The 22,391-nt window shown below is 40.8% G+C and overlaps 1 protein-coding gene across 1 annotated transcript in view; it reads right to left on the bottom strand.

Annotated features, from left to right (window-relative positions):
- The window catches only part of abtb2b (ankyrin repeat and BTB (POZ) domain containing 2b), a 57,030-nt gene that overhangs the window by 4,161 nt on the left and 30,478 nt on the right, over nt 1-22,391 (bottom strand). Inside the window, exons 3-9 of the mRNA XM_056252081.1 lie at nt 17,988-18,198; nt 5,736-5,888; nt 3,495-3,660; nt 3,285-3,374; nt 2,661-2,762; nt 1,260-1,356; nt 398-533 (exon numbers count right to left, since the gene is read on the bottom strand). Coding sequence (XP_056108056.1) covers nt 398-533; nt 1,260-1,356; nt 2,661-2,762; nt 3,285-3,374; nt 3,495-3,660; nt 5,736-5,888; nt 17,988-18,198 — 955 coding nt within the window. The remainder of the gene's footprint in view (nt 1-397; nt 534-1,259; nt 1,357-2,660; nt 2,763-3,284; nt 3,375-3,494; nt 3,661-5,735; nt 5,889-17,987; nt 18,199-22,391) is intronic.

Here is a 22,391-nt window from a genome sequence, read left to right on the forward strand (position 1 = left end):
ATAATAAATGCTTGGACATATAGATAATTGGCTGATGAATGATTAAACATAGTAAGACGGCTGATGGATAATGAATGATTGGATATACAGTTGGCTGAGTGGATAATAGATGGATAATGAATTATTGGACAAAGATTGATAGAAAGCTATGATTGCTGGGTAGATAGATGAATGATCAGATAGTGATGAATAATATGAAATGAATAATATGACAGATTAATATGGACAGATAGATGAATGATTGGATGATTTGACATTGATATTCTGTAGATGTCCAGTGTCATATTTGCTAAATATGAGATCATTATGTGGTAATGCAGCTGTGTATTTGTTGCCATAACTGATCATATTCAGAGTTCGCGAGTGTGTTAGTATGATGATGGGAGGGAGGCATTACCTATGGCCATGTGCAGCGGCGTGACTGAAGCAGTTCATGTCCTCATACAGTGATGATGTCAGAGTGTTACCGTCCTGGGACCTCAGCAGGGGATCTGCACCCCGCGCCAGCAGTAAACTAACCATCTCGTAATTCCCTGTGAGAGTGACCGGAGGAGAAGGAAAGAAGAAACAGATGGTGAGGTTGCAGAGATGTGTAGAATAAACGAGAGAGAACCACAGTAAAAGAAAAGAACACAATTCATGATCATTACTGTAATGATCTTGGAAGGGTCGCGTCTTGAGGAATCGACTCTTCCTTGATCTTTAGAGATAAAAGAGCTTGATGTTCTATAACTTTAAGAACTCACAACATCTTTCTTGTCCAACATCTACTCTACTCTTTAGATTTCTGACACCAGAAAAGTGAAATATTAACACTACCGCCCACATTTACTTTAAAAAATTGCCTATTGAAGTTCAGAAACTTGGCCCACCTACTCAGTGAGGCATTTAGAAGGAAGTAGGACAGATAGTGGTAAAGTATACCAAACCTTTTACTTACTAAAGGTAAAACAAAATATAACTCTTGCAGAACCTCTTGTTGAATGTCCCCACACCTATAAAAGGTTTTAAAAAAAAAAAAACACTCTGAACTGTTGCAAAACATGTCTTGCTGACCCAATTCTGTCAACTCTCGTACAGTTTGTGGCCTCTACAGTTTGGCTCCGGTCTGCTAACACATGCCCATATTTTTAGGGATTCCTGTTTGGGATGGGAGTGACCAGCCTTCCCTGGCAGGCTGTAAATCTGAGCTGGTGGAGGTTGTGAGAGAGAGGCTGAGTTGTGCAGTGCTACACACACACACACACACACACACACACCTGCTGCAGACGCCAGCTGGAGAGGCGTCTCGGCGTTACTCTCCTGTCCGTAACGCACGGCTGCTCCTTCCACGTTTGCCCCGGCATCTAATAGAAGCTGAAGAGACAGACAAGCATACTGTTAAGAACACAAGGATCAAACTTACATTGTGTGGCTACAATTGAAGTGAATAATATTACACTCCTTACAAAAAGAAGTTTATTTAAGTGTGATATAAAGTATACATACATTATACTAAAGATACTTTCAATCCACTTTTTATGTAGGCTGATCAGAGATAACTTAAAATTATGCACGTATGCTTTGCTTCTACTGAAAAATACATTTGGCCTATACTTGTGTTAAAGTACTGTTGAAGGTCTATTTACAATTAATACAAATTTAGGAACCGTGTAGTATACTTAAAGTGCTATAAGCATAATATTAAGTTCACTTTAAGAAACATTTTAAGTGTACTTGGAGTATATAAACTTTTCAAATTTGTTCACTGAGAGTATACTTGTACTTTTATTAACTAAAAAGTGGGCTAGAAGTCTATCCCCCGGTTTCACAGACAAGGCAATGCTGTCTAGTCCCAGACTGAAATACGTGTTTGAGCTGTTTTAACTGAAATCAACTTGCACAGACAAATCCTAAAATATGTTAATCCCATTGTTTTCACTCAAGATGCACATCAATAATGTTTTTTTTCTCAAGGCATGTTTATAAAAGCTACTTAAATAATCCTAATTGAACTAAGGCCTAATACTGGCTTAATCTAAGCCCTGTTTGTGAAACCATGCCTATAACTAGTAAAATAACAGTACAGCTATCTAGTTCACTAAGTATACTTTAAATAAGTATAAGTTTAGTATACTTATATTTAGTACGTTGTGTACAAGTTTACCACTGTTACACTAAAAGTACACTTAAAAGCATCCTTTTATAAACTAAGAAATGGGCCAGTTTATTTCAAATAAGTATTGAAATAGTATATTACTAGTACATTGATTTTAGTTGACTATACCAGCTAAATAAAGTATACTTGGAAAATATTCAATTAACGAAGTATACTTCTTTGTAAGACATACATGGATGTCAGTAGTATCGTATCTTCATGGTTCAGAACCAATTGTGCAAAGAAAGAAAGAAGTTAAACAATGATGTTTTCCCACACTAGGTAAGTGCAAACCCTGGCCCGAAGCCAAACAACTCGATCATGTGACCAATGAAATTTTACTTGTAAAGAAGACTTTGTGGATTCAGTCTGAAATATGGATGGATCTATTCGCGACAGTGCTACACTAGGGTTAGGGTTAGTATTTGTTTCAGTGTTGTGACTAGGATGACCAATGAAATGTTTAGAATCAGCTGTGGGGTTTGTGCTTGACTGGTTTAGGCAAAAACAAGCATCTCTTTACCTGAACTACTGATATATGTCCATGTAACACAGCGAACGTGAGCGCCACCCAGTGGCGGCTGTCTGGGTAGACTGAAGGGTGTTTGGGAGAGCAAACGGGTACCTGAGCACAAAAACACTGTCAGCTTTCATACAGGGATGTTTTCCATTTCTTCACAAATTTTTTTTACAACATTACAATAAAAAACAATCTGACAAATTATCAATTATAGGCTAGCTTTTTTTAAATTATTATTATTATGAATTGTTCCACTGCCTTGTCCAATTATTATTTTTTTTTGAGAATTTTTGGTTGAATGCAAAACAATTAATTCAATTTTTTTTTTATTATATATTAATTTTTTATAGATTTATGTATATTTTTTCTAGTGTTTTTAGAAACAGATTTCTACATCACAACAGGTTATCAGGTTAACATTTTTGAAAGATTAAAATATTTTAAAATTTAAAAACGCATATTGTTTTTGTCCATAGACTTGGTTAATCTCTTGAAAAATCTCTAGTGGCGAAAAATTACATTTTTTGGTAAATATTTTATTGACATTTAATCCCATTTAACTTGGTATAAACAGGCCTTAACATCCAAAAATAGTGACAGACTAATATAGCAACTGGTGGTACATACCGCCACATCCAGATTGGCTCCAGCGTCAATCAGCATCTGGACTAAAGCTTCGTCTCCAGCTGAGCAGGCGTACATCAGCGGGGTCATACCCTGCACAGGTGCAGAGAGAGCAGAGTTGGACATCTCGAGCCACAACATCATATCCGTGTAACAGAATGATATATAGTTAGGTCTCAGTTGCTGACAGGTGGTGTTCTGATCTTACGGTACCTGGTCGTCCATGCTGTTGACACCATCTGGGCCCAGCAGCTCGATGGCCTGGCCGATCAGATCAGTGCGGCCACAGTTGAGCATGCGGAAGCCCAGGTCCAGCTGGAACTTATCTGTGGCCGCTCTGGCATCCAGACGCCTGAAGGAACTGAAACAGCACTCCGGCCTACACAAGACAGAAGAAGAGTTAGAAAACACACAGAAACGAGGAGGAGGACAGTGAGTGAGTGAGTGAAATTAATGAGTGAGTGTGGGTGAGTAAAATGAATGAGTGGGTGGAATGGATGAGTGAGGGGATGAGAGAGAATGAGGGAGTGGATATGAGAGTGAGTGAGGGAGTGGATATGAGAGTGAGTGAGGGGATGAGAGAGTGAGTGAGTGAGGGGATGAGAGAGTGAGTGAGGGGATGAGAGAGTGAGTGAGGGGATGAGAGAGTGAGTGAGTGAGGGGATGAGAGAGAGTGAGTGAGGGGATGAGAGAGAGTGAGGGAGTGGATATGAGAGTGAGTGAGGGGATGAGAGAGTGAGTGAGTGAGGGGATGAGAGAGAGTGAGGGAGTGGATATGAGAGTGAGTGAGGGGATGAGAGAGTGAGTGAGGGGATGAGAGAGTGAGTGAGTGAGGGGATGAGAGAGTGAGTGAGTGAGGGGATGAGAGAGTGAGTGAGGGGATGAGAGAGTGAGTGAGTGAGGGGATGAGAGAGTGAGTGAGGGGATGAGAGAGTGAGTGAGGGGATGAGAGAGTGAGTGAGGGGATGAGAGAGTGAGTGAGTGAGGGGATGAGAGAGAGTGAGTGAGTGGATGAGAGTGAGTGAGGGGATGAGAGAGTGAGTGGATGAGAGAGTGAGTGAGTGAGGGGATGAGTGAGTGAGTGAGTGAGTGGATGAGAGAGTGAGTGAGTGAGTGGATGAGAGAGTGAGTGAGGGGATGAGAGAGTGAGTGAGTGAGGGGATGAATGAGTGAGTGAGTGGATGAGAGAGTGAGTGGATGAGAGAGTGAGTGAGGGGATGAGAGTGAGTGAGGGGATGAGAGAGTGAGTGAGGGGATGAGAGAGTGAGTGAGGGGATGAGAGAGTGAGTGAGTGAGGGGATGAGAGAGTGAGTGAGTGGATGAGAGAGTGAGTGAGGGGATGAGAGAGTGAGTGAGTGAGTGGATGAGAGAGTGAGTGAGGGGATGAGAGAGTGAGTGAGGGGATGAGTGAGTGAGGGGATGAGAGAGTGAGTGAGTGGATGAGAGAGTGAGTGAGGGGATGAGAGAGTGAGTGAGTGAGTGGATGAGAGAGTGAGTGAGGGGATGAGAGAGTGAGTGAGGGGATGAGTGAGTGAGGGGATGAGAGAGTGAGTGAGTGAGGGGATGAGAGAGTGAGGGGATGAGAGAGTGAGTGAGGGGATGAGAGTGAGTGAGGGGATGAGAGAGTGAGTGAGGGGATGATAGAGTGAGTGAGTGGATGATAGAGTGAGTGAGTGAGTGGATGAGAGAGTGAGAGAGTGAGTGGATGAGAGAGTGAGTGAGTGAGTGAGTGGATGAGAGAGTGAGTGAGTGGATGAGTGAGAGAGTGAGTGAGTGGACGAGAGAGTGAGTGAGTGGACGAGAGAGTGAGTGAGTGGGGAAATGGATAGTGTTGGTCATCACATGCTTTCATGGGTGGAGTGCTGTATTTTCCTCAAGTGTTTTCAAATCATTAAGAATACGCCTTGACATCAGCATGAGGATCAGATCAAATCTGAGGCTTTGCAGCAGCTCTGCCAATGTGTTAATACAGTCGAGTCACATATAAGGAGTCAGCATGAGATCATGTCTGATACCTTCAGCTCTGCGACACTTTAAGTGCCTGACTGTGTTTTTTTTTCAGTGTTTAAAAGTCTGTTGACATTTTAAAACAGATTTAATTAGTCTAACAAGGTTGTGATAAAAACATTTGTTAAATGCAATAAAAAGATATACTTGGAAAACAACGTCACCACAACTGGAGAACTTGACAAAGCACCTTTAAAATCAGCATGACATTTGATGCCCCTTGCTTTACAGTATCTAAGGTATTCTGAATGTTGCTAGGGTGTTAGTCTATGGTTGCTAAGGTGTTCAGGGCTATGGTGTGGTTTAGCTGATTATCAAAAGAGCCCACCCTCTCTGTGTGTGTCCCTCTGTTATTCTGGTCTGTAGATTAAGCTGATGTTCCTCCATGCGAGTCTAGGATTCTTCACTCATTGTCAGTCAGGATGTTTTATGATATGAAAGTCTTACTTTAGCAGTCTGGGCTCGCAGTCTAACCCAGGCAGGAGGAGCCGTGCTGTCTGTCTGACATCATCGCTGTCCACCAATAAGCTGCGGCGATGCTCGGCATGAACGATGGCCACACGCATCCACTCCATCAGCGGGGGGAGGAGGAGGAACGGCCTGGGGAATGCAGGAAAAAACAAAGTACTTAAGTTTGTTTCCAAGACTTAGGTTGAAAATTGGTTGCAATATTAATAACAACAGAGTTGATACGCGATCCGTTCGGAAAAAGGCATGATTCTCGGATTAAAGCAGCACTAAGTAGGAATTCAGAGTCACTGTGGAGTACTTGTACTGTCGTGAATAGCACTCACGCAGAGATGGCTCACACTCACGGCCGGATCCCCTCCCCCTGTACACTGGTACCTGTTGGTGGACCATGGACGCTGTAAAGAGTGGAAATAAGGTATGGCCCCTTTAAGAGCTGCGCACGCCCTGTTTAACTGTCGGCAGTCTGTATTGTATGTGCGCCTCGAACACCACATGTATACGGCGCCGGGTTATTTCTGTTTGATGCGCATTTTATCAGAATTTTATCAGATCTGTTTTTTGCCGTAAAGCAATTCGTTACCTCGCGAGACCTGATATCACACGATACTTCCTAACACTGAGTTACCAAAGTTGCAAGGGTGGTTTTGCGGCTCACAGGCACCAGGGGGGTGCGAGACGACCACCATTCAACCCGAAATCAGTAATATAAACATTACAATGACTCCAAAGCTGTTCGGTTAAGGTAAAAAAGTTACTTAGTTCACCTTTAATTGCAACGTGTTTAACCATCATAGAGTGAAAGTTGATCATTTGCACATTTTAGGTCCTGTCGGTTTAAACATTCAAGCGATTTTAAGCCATTTGAGCGCAAGATGATGCGAAAGAACTCGATTCCGAACTCACATGCTGTTTTCTGTGCGCATTCACACACAGCATCGAATTCAGTTATCTTGTGCTTGAACGGACACACACACACACACAAGCAAAATTATGTCAAAATGCCCGTCTCGGTGAGTATTCTCGTAAACACAGTCACGTATGGCTTACAGTATGTCAACGTACACAATTGAGAGATAATTGATGCGTATAATTATATTGGATCAGTGCATTCGGTCTTAAAGTGACAGTAGCCTAATAAACCTGCTGCTGAATGTTGTCAATGTTAATCAAACTAAAATAGAAAGCGAAAATCACTTTTTTAGCTTTAACAAAGATTAATTAAATTAAAGTTATCCAGTGAAGATTATGCAGTGTTATTTTACATTCTATTACATTTCCTTAGCTGAATACTGTGAAGACTTACCTGAAAAACATAAAGCACTGTTTATTTAATCCGTATCTTTGTTGTATTGTATTTATCTATGTAAATAATGTATTTATTATTTTCTATGCAGATTCACTCCCCTTTTGAAATCACCTCAATCATTCAAGGATTCATTCTTTTCACATAGAACTATTAATCTGGTGAAACTGTTTTCATATCGCAGGAAAAAAAAATATTGCAATGTGAGTTTTTTCCAAAATGGTGCAGCCCGAGTTGTAAGCAACTAAAATGGTCTTTTGTTTGCTCTTGATGATAGACGGACATTAATTCATTTCAGATCTGGAATTTAAAATGTGTTTTATTTTTTTTAAATATAAAATAGTAAAAATTCCCCTTAATTGAAAAAAAAAAAAAATCCAGATTTGTCCTCAAAAGTGAACTAAATCTGACAAAACCTCACGTTGGGACACCCTCAGAGAGGAAACATTAAAGAATGAAAAATGAATTCTAAAAATGTAAAAAGTTTTCTTTTAGCATTAGGTTGTGGATTAGAATAAATCTGTTGTAATATATGATATTGTTTTATATATATATAATTATGTCTATAGTATGTCCTCGTTTGTACATGCCTGTGTGTGTGTGTGCGTATGTGTGCATGCGTGCGTGTGTGTGTGTGTGTAAAGTCAGTTGTGTAAAACAAGTTGGGCCACAGCGCAGTAAATCTGCTAGTGTTTCTAAAGAAGGGCTTGTGCAATGAGAACGCTCTTCTGTCAGCGAGACGGCCCGTGTCTTTCATCAGCCTGTCATATCAGAGAACTGACGCTGAGAATGAGATGCAGCTGCTGAAGTCCTCTTGTTTTCAGCTCATTGCCACTCCCTGCAGACATGAACGTGTTGTGTGTATGTGTGTGTGAGCTTCTTCTAAAAACTTCACATGAGGACAGATATGGGCTGTTTACTGGACCCAGATCAATATCATTCTTCAGTCTTCATTTTCAAAGGTTGAGACTCAGAAGACTTTTTTGGGGGGAATCATTTAAATATGCAATTTTGGTGATCAAAGATGAGTTTTAAGGGATAAAATGATTGACTACAGAGGGACTTTTAAAGAGGACTGAAGTGAAAAACCCTAAATGTGCGCACTCACACCTAGGACCCCCAGTACAGCCCGTACTGTGTCCCACCATCAGTTTTATTTAGCATCCAAGTCAGCCTGAACCATGCAGTATCATCACCAGGCACTGATACAGGTCCAGCATCCCCGGCCCAAATCCTAATCTAATCTTTTTCTAAGTAAAGCCTAGAATCTGAGGAACCTCCAGCTGGTGTTTGGTAACGTCTCCGCAGCCGTACATCGGATTCAGAGAAGATACCAATGTGAAAGTTTGTCCCCAGAGCGCTCGATGCACAGCAGGAACACAATGACGTAAAAAAAAAAAAAAAAAAAGTCGTCCCACCGAGAGTCTGTCAGCCTGCAAGACATGCAAATGAGACGTACCGAGAGGAGCGTGAAGCTCATTAAACACACAAGATATGCGCAACAGAGAAACCGATCCCCTGAGACCTACAGACGCGCTCAACCACAACAAACACATCAACTTTGCAGATGACAACTTGATGGGAGCCATTTTGGTTCAAAAGAAAAGACAATTACAATTCTAAAGTCAGCTTTCAAGTGTGAAACATCTGAAGACAAAGCTACATTTAGAGAGGCTAAATTTAAACATTGAGGGAAGATACAAAAAGACACCGAATCAAATATTTGTTTTTTGTCAGTTGTTTTGCAGGGGAATAAATCAGATGTTTGTTCAGTTCGCATGCCGTTCTCAGTATTGCCACATTGGGTGCTAAAACCATAACCTCTACAGGGTTAAAGTTGACATGTTTATAGCTAGCATCTTGAAAAATAACATGTCTGGCGAAATGACGTAAACATTTTGAAGGGAACTCTATCGCCCCCTTGAGTACTGAGGTTTGTACCTCGCGAGACATGCGTTAAAATGGTCAACATGGCAGTATAGTTGCAATTTGTTGGTCAAATATTTGTATTTACGTACTTAAATATATAATATTTCCAGCTTTTTATATTTACATTGGTTGCTGTAGTGATAATTGGAGGAGAAAACTGCTACAAACAACAGATTTGGGCAGGACATGCCAAAGATCAGATTGTATCCGCCTGTCTGAACAAAAAAAGCAGTGTATTGCATGCAACGAGCTGTGTGACGTCTACAGACAGAAAAACAGATGAGGTTAAGTAACATTTGTTTGACTTGTGGTTGTAAAACAGCTCAACCTTAATCCAAGGAAAGATCTTCATGGGAAAGTGAGGGAAGAGGCGAAAAGAAACACACTTAATAACCACATACTTTCCCTAAAATAGTTTAGAAGAGCATTTTAGTAGCCTACTGTATTGATCAAGGGAATTTTCCAAGTGGCAAAGCTCTTAAAACCACTGTCAAGACGAATAGATTGCAGCCAGTTAAGTGTGTTTACTTTGGTCGCTCTAAAGAGGGGGTGGATGTGTCGGGGACTTGATATCTGTGAGAGCCTACAAGGATTTGATTCTATATCTGTAAGTGTGTGTGTGTTTGTGTGGAAAAAGATATCAGTCAGTACACTAAATAAGTCTGCGACAGGAGAAGTTGATGGGGAACTATCTAAATGTGTATTGGATAGGAAGCAACCACCAAGAGCATTGCTTTATATTTTTATATTTTTTAATTGGAAAAAAAAAGCATAATTATCAAAGATACCATTTTTTAAAGTTTTTTTTTTTTTCATGGGGCACCAGGGTTAAAAAAAGGGGTATATTTTTTTTTTTTTTTTTTTTTTTTTTCAAGTTGCATTTTAAAATCCACTCTTTTCTCTCTTTCCCCCCCCCCCAAAAAAATCTGAGAGGAACCATTCGTTTGATGGGCTTGGTGCTTCTGGCTGCTGCAGCATTAAAAGCTTTAAGTACAACACTCAAATCTAAATACACACTTGATACACACTTTTCCATTGCTAAATAGAATTATTGAGTCCTCACAGCTTTTCGACCAACAAACAAAAGATGATTATTATAACTCTGTTAGCAAGCTAGGCTACAACTACCGGCCACACGCTCAGGGACGAACACACACGGACTTAAACTTACTGATGCGTAGTCCACTCCTCTAACCTGCTCTTGAACGGAAAACAAAACCAGCATGAAATTTAAGCTCTTCGACAATTTTACAACTCTGCTTTGTTCTGTTGTCAGAGCGCTATGCTAGTGAAAAGCAAAAGTCGTTGTGCCTCCCTTCATCTCTTGTTCAGTTTGGCCCTTGGGTCACGCTTTCAACAATGACCCGTGCTTCTGAATCAAGGGCTCAAGTTCAACCCGTGGCCTTCGACCCGAAACCCGAGCTCAGTTTCAGCCTACATCAAAGCTCGGCTAATCAGGGCTTGTGGAAACCTTATAGCGCTTTGGGCTAATTTGGCGGACTAGCACACACAGACATTTACACATGTGTCAAGGCCTCTAACGTGACTAGATTACAGCAGAGATGTAACAGTGATTTAAGAGTTCACTACTGAGACCACACGGCTGTTCCCCTCGCTTTAAACGTATATAACGCTGAAGCATTTCTCTGAGTCATACACAAACACTAGCGTCTGGCAGGCAACTCATGGCCACTGCATATTAAACGCTGTGGTTTTCAAGCCAGGAATTTCTAGCGGTTTTGGCAGCGGATGATGATTAATCCCAGCATCACTTTAAATGGGAGCGTTATTTCCTATATTTGTTTGAATTCAAAAATCATGTGTAAATAGTATACTGTATACTGTAGCCCACCATTGAGATTTTGATAAAGAGTCTTTTATACATCGGCTGATTCTGAATGAGGCCTCGCTTGAAGGAATAACAACATGTTATGGTTAATTGGCGCTCTACCGGTCATTTGAAGTTGCTGCCTTTAATTATTGCTTATCGTTTCCTCACTGCTGGGGGAGATATAGATATTATGGGTAGACCAATCAACACCTTGCACCAAGAGGACGATTTTATAGTGCAGTGATTTTATAATACATTATCAAGATATGTTTGACAGGTACCAGCATGATTTTTTATTTGTTTTGTTTGTCTGGCTCACTTCTTTCAGTATAGGTCAGATAATAAATATATTATTATATATATATATAAATAAACAGACTAAAGTTACATTTTATTGATTACATGATTACATAATATTCACAAAATGCCAGTTTTTTTTCTTCCTTTTTTATTTTTTTTATTTTTATGGTGTAATAATTAATTATTAGCTTTTCATCAACTTACGAACCCCCAGATGTTCCTGCACAAACCCCAGTGTGGGAAATCCTGTTTAATTTGAAAATATATATTTTTTCTCTTTATATTTTTTTCACATTACTATAGTAACAAGACTATCCGGTTCAAAAGTAATCTAAAAGTAATCAGATTATATTCCCTAGAATGTGTAATGTAATAGATTATGCAGTTGTCATCATGTAATTTGTATTCACTCCAATTGGTAAGCAATCTACCCAAAACTGTGTATAATACTTGTGAGAATTTGTCAGACTAACAGCAAACATGATTTTTTTTTTTTTTTTTTTTGTCTGGCTCTCTTGTTTCACAAGGTGAGATAAGAAATGATCAAATGAAAAAAATATGAAAACTCTATGCTTCTAGCTGTGTCTGAGGAGGAGACAGGGCTCAGGCAGATCCTCCACACACACACACACACACACACACACACATTTTAACTATTTATTTAAGTCCACTTAAAAGAAATGATTTACAGGGACACAAATACTATAGATGCAGTCAAATGCATGCACATAATCAAGGACCAGTGGCATACAGCAGATCTTCACAGTATTTTGCATCACTCAGTTGTTATGGATACAAGTAGCACCGTCTCCGCCAGATATGACGGCTGCCTATAAGAGCAGACAGAGCGCAGTACTTTGCTAGCCGTTTAGCCCTCTTTTTGGGCATCCCTAGTTGTTGAAGCCCCCTTACAACCAGCCTGTGTGTGTGTCCTAAGCTGCCAAATATGAGCACAAGAAGTCGGCTCTGATAACCTAACTCTGAGATGACGTTTAGGAGTGGTTGATATTTAATCATCTTAGTCATAAAAGCTTCTTCCATACTAGAGTCAAATGTACATGCAACCTCCACAACGAACACCTCACTGATCTCCTCATTAATCACAACAATATCTGGTGTATTTGCAAGCACATGAGAAAAGGTTTCAGAGCTATTACACTTCTGAAACATAGATGATTTTACACACGAATGTTTGTACATTTTTACAGCAGATGAGAAAAAGCTTGATATGTCCTTCACTATAAGATCCACTATTCTGTCGTGGCGTGCGATGTACATTCCTTTATAGGCATGGCAGCCGTTTAAGATGTGTGGCAGTGTTTCAGTGATCTGTTCTGTAGTGTGATGCAAGCAGTGAGGTACCTGAGTTGTAGGAAACCAGATAGAAAGATTGAGTCTGGTTGGAAGAACTTGTAGTCTGGCTTTTACCGTAAAAATGATAATCTCCTCGCTGAGTGCAGTATTCTTAAAAAAAGAGTGAGAAACAGAGTGATCAGCGGAGGAGAGACACGCAAGTTTCCCCTGAAGGTTCAGGCCTGTCCAGTGTTGTTTCTGCTGGTGTTGGTGTAGGTCCAGGAGAGTCGTCCGGGCCCCTGTGGATGTTAGGGTGTAGCTGTGACCCCCGTATGTGGCTGTGGCCCTGACAGAGGTCAGGGGGTCAGTGATGATGTCCTCGGAGACCCTCACAGTCCCAGAGTCAGACCGCACCCACTCCAGTGATACTCCAGTGCGGACACAGAGGTCGTTCAGGTCCGGCCAGTCTGACCAGACGCCAAAGCCGGCAGAATGGGTGTCAAGTTTCCCGCTGGATTTTCTCTTAAAGCCAAGGAAGTGTGTCTCTGACTCTCTGGCCAGCGGCACCTTGCGTCTCCGGAGGTCCAGGAACAGGGAGGATCGGGCCAGCTCTCTCACTTCCTTGTCGTCATTATTCAGCATGTTCAGAAGATGGGAAATACGCATGCTGGTATAAATCCAGATCATGTTTGGTACCCCCAACCCTCCTTCCCATTGGGGGTGAAAAATAATATCACGGGTACTATGCGTGTTCAGTTCAAACCATTTTCGTACTAAGCTCACTGTCTTGTTATTCATTTTACTCAGCACTTTCTGTTGGATATGAACGTTGGAGAATAGATGTTGTACTTTAGACAGTGCCACCTGTCTAATAGCCTCTAGCTTCATAGTCAGTGGCAGAGGGCATTTGTCAATCAAATCCAGCCTAGATGTAAATTCTGACAAAATTTTGCTTACTTGCTCCTTCCATTCTCCTGCTATGTTAATTTTATGTCCAAGATAAGTGTATGTCTCATGAAGAGAATATACACGTACAGGTTTTGTTGCTACTGTAAACACTGGGCATTTATCAGTTTTTGAACGGTACCACCTGTTCCCTCCGCTTCTCCTCTCGTACAGAACAGCACATTTAGTGTCGTTGATCTCCATGCCTGACCACTTCAGAAAAGAGTCTGTCCTGGCCAGCATGTTCTTAATGACGCTTTCCTCTCTGGAGGCAATCTGGACATCATCTGCATAGCCCTGAACTGGGATAGGCGATACCACACCAGGAGGGGCACATTGACACATCCACTTTATCCATTGGTTGATGGCAATTATAAAATGAATTGCACTCCAAGGGCAGCCCGTTTTAATGCCTATCTGGAGTGGTGTTGGCTGGGTGAGCTGTTCTCCACAGATTACTTCAATAAAGGAGCCTTTATATACATCCTTTACTATGTCAATGAACGGTTTAGGTAGCTGTATTTCCTCCAGTGATCTGAACATGACATTGTGAGATAAAGTTCCGAATGCATCTCTAAAGTCTAAGAAGACTGAGTACAGTTTACAAGACTCGTGCTTAAAATCATCAATCCCTGTTTTCAGGCAAAATACATGCTCATTCATACCTTGTCTATTGATGTACGCCTTTTGTTTAGTGGATAGGATGTCGGCTTCCACCAACCAAGGGATCCTCCACACACACACACACACACACACACACACACGCGCACACGCGCGCACACACACACACACACACACACACACAGACACACACACACACACAACCTACGTCTGTCCTTCTTTAGTCAAAAAACCCCGTTTTCTCGGTTTGCCATCAGTTGTCAGAAGATAATACTTTGTCGTAGTGTCCTTTCAACGTTTGAAGGGATTTCCTACAAGTCAGCACTGTTCAATGCCATTGATCCCTATGAAGTGAAACACTTCAGCTTGTGATTCTTATTAATTGTGGGTCATATTTCAGGAGTCTTTACAATAGCGAAGTCTCTGAGATCCTGACACCTTCTGGAGACTAGGGTTGGGTACCGAAACTCGGTGCCAATAGGGAACCGGTTCCGACGTAAACGGTAGTAACCAGACCGAATAAGAAAGAAAATTTCGGTGCCTGATTTCGGTGCCTATAACTTCATTAGGCGCACACACACACACACACAAGGTCTCTCGCTCTCTCTCTCTCTCCGCCGTGCGTGTGCTACACAGTTTGGAGCACAGTTTCTTCTGTCTCGCATGCGCGCTCTTTCTCGCAAGGTTTGGCTGCATTTCACGTGTAAAATTACGTGTCAGAACGCCCTCTGGGTGTGCCGATAGTCTGAATCCCATATAGAATCAAGCCAATTCATTGGCTGATGGCGCCGCATCGACGCACTTACGTCGTCATACTATGCTGTCGCGCGCGCGCCATCTGCTCCTCAGATTTCTCTGCCGAAAAAGGAAGCTGGTCGGCAGCGCAAGGAGCTTGGCTGCGTCCCGTTCCCTATTGAGAGATATGTTACACCAACCAGAGATGTTCTCTTTCATAGGTTCACTCAACGCTGCGTAGCTTAGAAGCAGTGGATTTGTAGGCTGCTGTATCACGTGCCGTTTGAACTGACGCGCTACAGCGATCTGTCACATTTCAAAGAGCCAAAACGTTATTTATTGTGTGAATCTCGTAAAAATATTGACAGAATCTGACAGCTGTGGATTTGTTACATATCAAAAGTAACCTTCTCTGTCTTGTCTGTCGGTGTCCTCTTTGTCCGCGATTTTTCTGTGTGAAAAGGGTCATTTGCGTGAGTCTCACGGTCAATGCGTGAGAGTTGGCAGCTCTGCCTGCTAGTAATCTCTATTAATCTCCAGTATTATTACATTGTTTGATACAATATTGTTTCATTTGATATTATGTATATATGAATTTTTATTTTATATTGGTTTTATTATTACCATATGTTACTTGTATTTATATTGTTTAAAGATTTAAGTTAATATTGTGTCCAGTTTGGCCCTGTAAATTAAAGGGTATTATTTTTTGATAAAGTGTGTGCGGTTTCATTTTCTTAAGTACCGATTTAAGAACCGTTTAAGCACCGGAACCGTTTAAAAAATACCGAGTAGGTACTGGAATCGGATAAAACCCAAACGATACCCAACCCTACTGGAGACTCCACTGCAGTTCTGGGAAAAGGCACCGGAGACTAAAGGGTTCCTGATGCTTTCACACCTAATTCTCCACCTCAATTCCAAGTGGTTTTTTTTTGTTGTTGTTTTTTTCAGTTAACGTGCCTTTTCTTCTTGGCTTGTTTTTGTATGACCCTGCTGAACCAATGAGCGTTTTGCTGTCCATTGGTCATGTCTTAATTTTGCAATTTCTAATATTGCATTAATATTGCATCCTTCTCATGAGCAGTAATTTTTTACTTTTCAATGCGAATTAAATCTCTTTTTTTTGGCCCATTTTACCTGTAAAAGAAAACTTGCTTAATAATTATGCACACGTGAATATAAGGATTTTTCCCTTCCAGCCTTCCTCAACAATTATATATCACGTATAAATGATCAAATACAAAATTAATAGTAGTTATTAACATTTAAGGCCCTTGCACACTGAGTTAGAAATTTTCGTATGCGTTTTTTCGTATTCGTGATTTGGTGGCTCTGAATTGTCCAAGCACCATTCAAACTTCTTGCTACGGAATCGAAAAACGCAGAAAATCGAACCCGATCCGATTTTTTTTATGACGGACGAAAGTTTCAGAGGCAGTGTGCAAGCGTGATTGACATAACGTGAGGTCGTATTTATTTTTTAACGTGCGAAAATTTCGGACTCAGTGTGCAAGGGCAAGGGTGGTTTGGAATTGCTAAAATGTGCTTGGAAAAAAAAAAGATCAAAATATCAACTTGCATAATAATTATGCACACTGTAGTTTAAACTTCATTTTAGAAACGTCATCTTAGTACTCATTGGTGATGGTACTTCTATACTCCAATTAGCTGGTACGGATATGTCTTGTCTTCTCTGTCCTGATTTGGGGTCAGCGTACCTTCCACCCCTCTCATCTTACAATGACTCCTTAATGTGCGACCACTTACACCCCAGCAATCCCATTCACCTTTCTGACCCTTTCCTCCCTCTCTCTCCACCCACCCCATAAGAGCCAGTCCTCAGCCACCATAAATCAACACTTCCTATTACAAACCTCTAGCTCACAGATCCAGACTTCACTGGATCTGCAACGCCCCCTCTCGGTTTACAGGCCCCTGTTAGGACCACACAGTACGCCTGTGTGCCATTGTGGTTTCATTTCAAGCAAAGGTTTTAAAGACTTTTCAATAGAAGGCGCAGAGAGGAGACCTTAAATAATGGTTGAGCCCTTTACCGTAATGACTGCCAGGAGTGAAGCACCACCTGTATCCCATTTTGCCTTTCTACCGAACACACAGCAATCTTTTCTGGCACAAGCATTAAGGAAGATTCATGATTGGGGTCCTGGAGTTGGCAGTAAGGCTCCATTGTTGTTTTCCACTTAAGTTTGTTAGTTGAAGGTCTTACATAAGTGATCCAGCTGTAGCCAATATCAAGATTTGCCCTTTACTTAAAAAACATACAACCTGATAATTGCAAACATACGTATACACACAAATCGCAACACGTGGACAACTGTGCAACAACAAACATCAAAGAAACAAACGTCTCAGCCCATCAACGACGTACTGGATTTACTTTCTTTTTTAATGCGGCATAAAGCTTCCAGAAATTGTTGTGCCTGTGTCACCCATTTTTTAATTAAATAAGTAATTTTTTAGTTGAATTTGGTAAAGTTTGCTAAAAGTGTTGCATTTAAACACACACTTGTTTTCAAAATCAACTACATGTCACAGATGAAACATCAAGAATACAAAAAGAATATTAGCTTAGGCTTTCTTTTTTGCTATATAAACAGTAGCAATGCTATCAGTAGCGTAAAAGTCACTCAGATGTTTTTGATATGTGTTGTGTAGTTGTATAGTTGACATGTTGTGTACAGTAGCTACATTGCTAATATTTATCCCATTGAGTGACTTAAAGGGCTTCTGTGAAGCTAGTTTTTGTTAGTAGCTTGTAGCTAGTGTAGCTAACTACTTTTTCCAAATGCTAGCTAATGTCGTGTGACTGCCTCAAATTGTTAGAAGCTTTTAGCTTGGCAAGTCACTTCCTCAACATTTGTTGTATTCTACAAACAGGCGTCTCAGTGAAGAGCTAATATTTACAGTACACATGTAACTGAACCCTGCATAACATAAACCTTCTTATTTACCCGTAACAAGCAGGTAATATCCTGAGGACATCCTTGTAGAAAGACAGACAGCTAATGACCCAGTCTTAAAACAAAATATAACGAACGTTTAGGAAACAGCGGCTGGAAAAGGGTTTTGAGGAGCTCCTCACATTTCTATATCATTAACAGCTTTAAAGCACCTTCAGGCTGTTGGATTTCACAGAGCTTACTTACATATCAATGGGCCATTAGGGGTTTGGGGTGTTAATTAGTTTAGCACCCATTGTGTGAATTGGAGACTGGATTAATGGGAGGGGAATAATAATGAGGCTCACCTTTCTTTGCTCAGGGCCATCCTGGGTGGATCCAGGTTGGGGTTCTCCATGGACTCCATCTGAGGGCATCGGAGGAAGTAGTAGAGCGTGTGGAGGGCGTCCGGGGACCAGGACACTTGCTGCTGCTGGCGGGCATGCCGTGCCGGACTGAGCCCGTGCCGGACAGAACTGAGACGCTGCATGTGGTGCATGGCCCGTGACACCAGGTCACCTGATGACAACGACAAACAATGGACCAATCAGACACTTCAGAGCAGGCTAATAAAGGTTCATTTAATTTAATGCACTTTGTACATTACAATGACTTGAATACACCTCGCCTTTGTTTTTTTTATTATTTATCACATTTTTTTCGTGAGCATAAGGTCAAATATTTAATTGTGAGGTCCTTATTTTTGTTTGTTTTTTTGCACACAAAAAAGTATTCTCGTCGCTTCATAACATTTAATGTTGAACCACTGTAGTGACATGGACTATTTTAATGATGTCTTTTAATGACTACCTTTCTGGGCTTTGTGGTAAAAAATCCTTAGTAATAGAAAAAAAAAATAGTTTTAATAATAATATATATTTAAAATGTTTGGAAAATAATGGGTAAGAATGAATCAGAACAGATAAAATGATTTTTAGAATAAAAAAAAAAAACATTTTTCAAAACCAACAAAAACCAACATGAACAAAAAGTACTGTACAAATATTTTTCCTTTCCTTTTTCTTCTTTGTCATTGACCCAGATATCAAATTATCAGCAAAGCTCAAGCAGAAGCTAACAAGTCCTTGGACACTTATTGAAACCAAAAGCCACACGTTGGCCTTCATGGATATGATGAATGTGAATGTGAGAGAGATAGTACACGTCTCCCAGCGGATGAAACGCCCACCTGCTGTTTTTCCCCTTTATGGATCTCACAGTTCCACTGAATAAGAATATCCTACTGTTGAGTCCGATAAAAAAAAAAAAATCTCAACATGTGGTAGGAATCAGTCCTATTACTAACTAAACTACATATGGACACACAGATATTATTCAATGCATGTCTACGCTAACTTGAGAAGCAAAGTAGTGGGCTGGTCACTCCCTTTGTGGGAACATGTAGACTTCATTTGTGGTAATCACCCCTTGGGTTCATTTTCAAACCACAGAGTGCTTTGTGAGCAGGAAGAATCCTCTGTTATTATCTGAAAGATGCCAAACGTGTAGCAATAGGGGCCCTATTGTGTTCTGCCAGGCCCTACAAAGTGTCTTAAGAGAATTTATGAAACAATCCGGACGTTTGGGGCTTTGCTGTTAATGCCTGCCCTGAAGATCAGTGCGATTGGACTGGGGATATAAACACAACATCCTCAAAGCTCGTGGTCATAGTTGTTGCAATGTAAAGGCCCTGATGTACTCACAGAAAAGATCATTTTGTCGTTCGCTTAGCGTTAATGAGTTTGAAAAACATAAGCAGTGGAATACTGTTAGCGAACATCCGGACACAGACTGACCGCGGACTTTCTTCTCAATAATGCAACAAACACACAACAAAAATGACAGCGGTGGGAAAACAGCAGTTAAGAAAGCATTCGATCATAGTGATGTGGATATGTTTGCATGAGCTCTGCAATTCGGCACTCCAATCAAGTGACGCCACGTTTATTTATATAGCACTTTATACAATAGATTGCTTAAAATCAAGCAGCTTTACAGCATCACACATAAAAAGCAGTGTCACTTTCAATTAGAACTGCAACTTCAATTTCTACTCTGAAGCAGCTCTCCAGTGTGTTCATGTTTCTACTCGCATCTTATCTCAACGAACTGAACAGAAGAAATGAACCGGAGAAGATTTCCATGTCAAAGTGGGCGGAGCCTCAGAGCCACACCTACCTATTACATCATCACCACGGACCAATGGTAGTGTTTCTCCGTAAGGTTTGCTTTGGCAAGCTGTTTCAAGCTTCGGAAAACAACTCTCAATAAACGTAGTTTTGCCCTGATTTTGTTTAAAGGCGACATATTATGCCCCCTTTCACAAGATATAATAGACAATTAGATTTATGTGAAATTTCAGCTCAAAAAAACCCTCAGATCATTTATTATAGCTTGTCAAATTTGCCCCTTTTTGGGTGTGGGCAAAAACACGCAGTTTTTTTTTGGTGTGTCCCTTTAAATGCAAATGAACTGCTGCTCCGCCTCCGTTCAGAATAGGGCCGATCCTTTACACGAGCTTTACTCCGACAAAAACAAAACATGCGAATCTCACTCATCCAAAATCTCAGTGAGTGCAGCCTTACGGAGAGACTCAGGAAGAGGTTGGAACTTTTAGACGCACCTGGACGTTTCTGAATGGTTAGTGGATACATTATGTAGTTGTTGTGGAGTCACACTGATTCATCTCATCGACTTGCATGTACCATCATGTTTAACTTTTACACAAGTTGACACAGTTTGTGCAGCCAACGACAGGACAGTTTGCATACTTTGCTCGAAGCTTTCCCATTACGTTAGAACTGGTTACACTGTTGTCGCTTGCGAAAACCAAATGGCGGGTCGCCGTGGGTGGGAACGTGCAGATTAAGGGACGGTAATATTATAATAAGATTCCCTTCCTACGTCAGAAAGGGATCGAAATCAGCTTATTTTTTGACATGCTTGCAGAGAAAGGCTTACCAAAACAAAGTTACTGAGTTGTCACTTTTCACGTTTTCCGGGTTGCTAGATGCACACGATTATAGCACTTAAAACACAGAAAATGTCAGATTTTCATGATATGTCCCCTTTAAAACTACGTCATATCAGTTTGTTCTTTGATTTTGCTTGAAGTATGGGTGTTAAGGTTCTTCCCTTTCAACCACCCCACCAAATCTCAACTGAAAGGGCTACACACAACAGCAAATTTTTCACAAACCCAGATTTGTTTTATGGGCCCAAATCCACCATTTTGGGTTGTGTAGATGCCCCATGTGTGTCAAGGGTTCCAGGGCAGCTGAAGACGTACAGATGCCCCACTGTCCGCCGCATCTCCTGGGTACAACTGGATCAAACCTACACGAGAGCTCGTGGGGAGGTGCCAACCTCACAGGCGGTGCACAAAGAGAGCTCTCACTGAATTCATAGAGTTTGTGTGCGATTGCTAATGCCCAACCGAACGCTTGGTCTGCATGAACGTGCCCTTGTGCTGTGGGAGACAAGCAGCGAAGTGTTCGGGCTTTTGCAGGAGGAAATCCGTGCCTTCCATCGGAAAGACGCCAACCCTACCACCTCTGGGCCTGTGGCATGATGGGTAAACACAGGTAACACAGCTCAGAGAAAGACAGCCCATGCCAACAAAGACCTCCTTCAACTGCAGGGGAAATATCCCATTTTCAAATGTAAACTTGTGTAAGGAGGGAACCGAAACACTGCACAATGAACCGACAGTCAGACTCTGCTGAATAAGGTACTGTAATCTTTGTACTTTACATTTGTTCAGCTTTCCACTTGTATAAAATCCAGAGTAAACAATAAACCCCAGACCAGATGTTGCTTTTATCAAGGGAACCGTGTTGAGACAGACATGCTTCGTTTCCGTGCAGATGAGTCAGGCATCATGAAGTCAGAGGAGAGACTGGTGAAGCGATTCATTTTCATCGAATTCTTATAGGAGTATCTATTAACGCGCCACAACATCCTACAGGTATTATCAAAAATAACAGATACACAAGACTTTCAGTTGGCTTCCAGCCTCTTTTTGTTTGTGTTTTCTTTATTTCCGTCACAGAAGATTCTGTTCAGAAATCAAACATGCCTGCTCTTTGGGAACAACATGGTGGTGTTTATCCAGAGCATAAAATAATAGGCTAATCGGGCCAGAAAGATAAACAGTGTCCGCTTTATCTCTTTCTCCATGTTGTGTTTGCAGGGATAACACCAAGCAATTGTGACTCTATATGATACTTGCTACAATCTTGACTCTGTTGAGTGTCAATGCAAGCACTATGACAGGAAGAGAAAATAACCACACTTTTTTTTTGTTTATATACTTTTATAATTGAATATAACTTTATTTATATAATGTAATTTTATTATTTGACATATATGCCCATATATAATCTGTTTATATATGTTTAGATACGTATGTAAAATAATATGCATATAAATAAACAAAAGTATATATATATATATTGGTTTTTCAATGTATTTGTTTAGTTTATTTTACTTGATGCACTATTATTTTGCACTATTAACACTGAATCCAATACAAATATAGTTTTGTAGTATAGTATAAAGCAATTTTTGCATTCGATATTAAGGATGTGACATTTGCAATAAGTTCCACACTGAAAGATTCCAGCGTGTTACCTTCTCATAAGCTATAGCTTAAATGTGACCTTTCTGAGTTGTAAATGATTCAGTATGTTTCATAATGACCACGAGAGAGA

Source organism: Rhinichthys klamathensis, unplaced genomic scaffold (assembly GCF_029890125.1).
Source record: "Rhinichthys klamathensis goyatoka isolate OS25496 unplaced genomic scaffold, OSU_Roscu_1.1 h1tg000092l_1, whole genome shotgun sequence".
Classification (NCBI taxonomy): domain Eukaryota; kingdom Metazoa; phylum Chordata; class Actinopteri; order Cypriniformes; family Leuciscidae; genus Rhinichthys; species Rhinichthys klamathensis.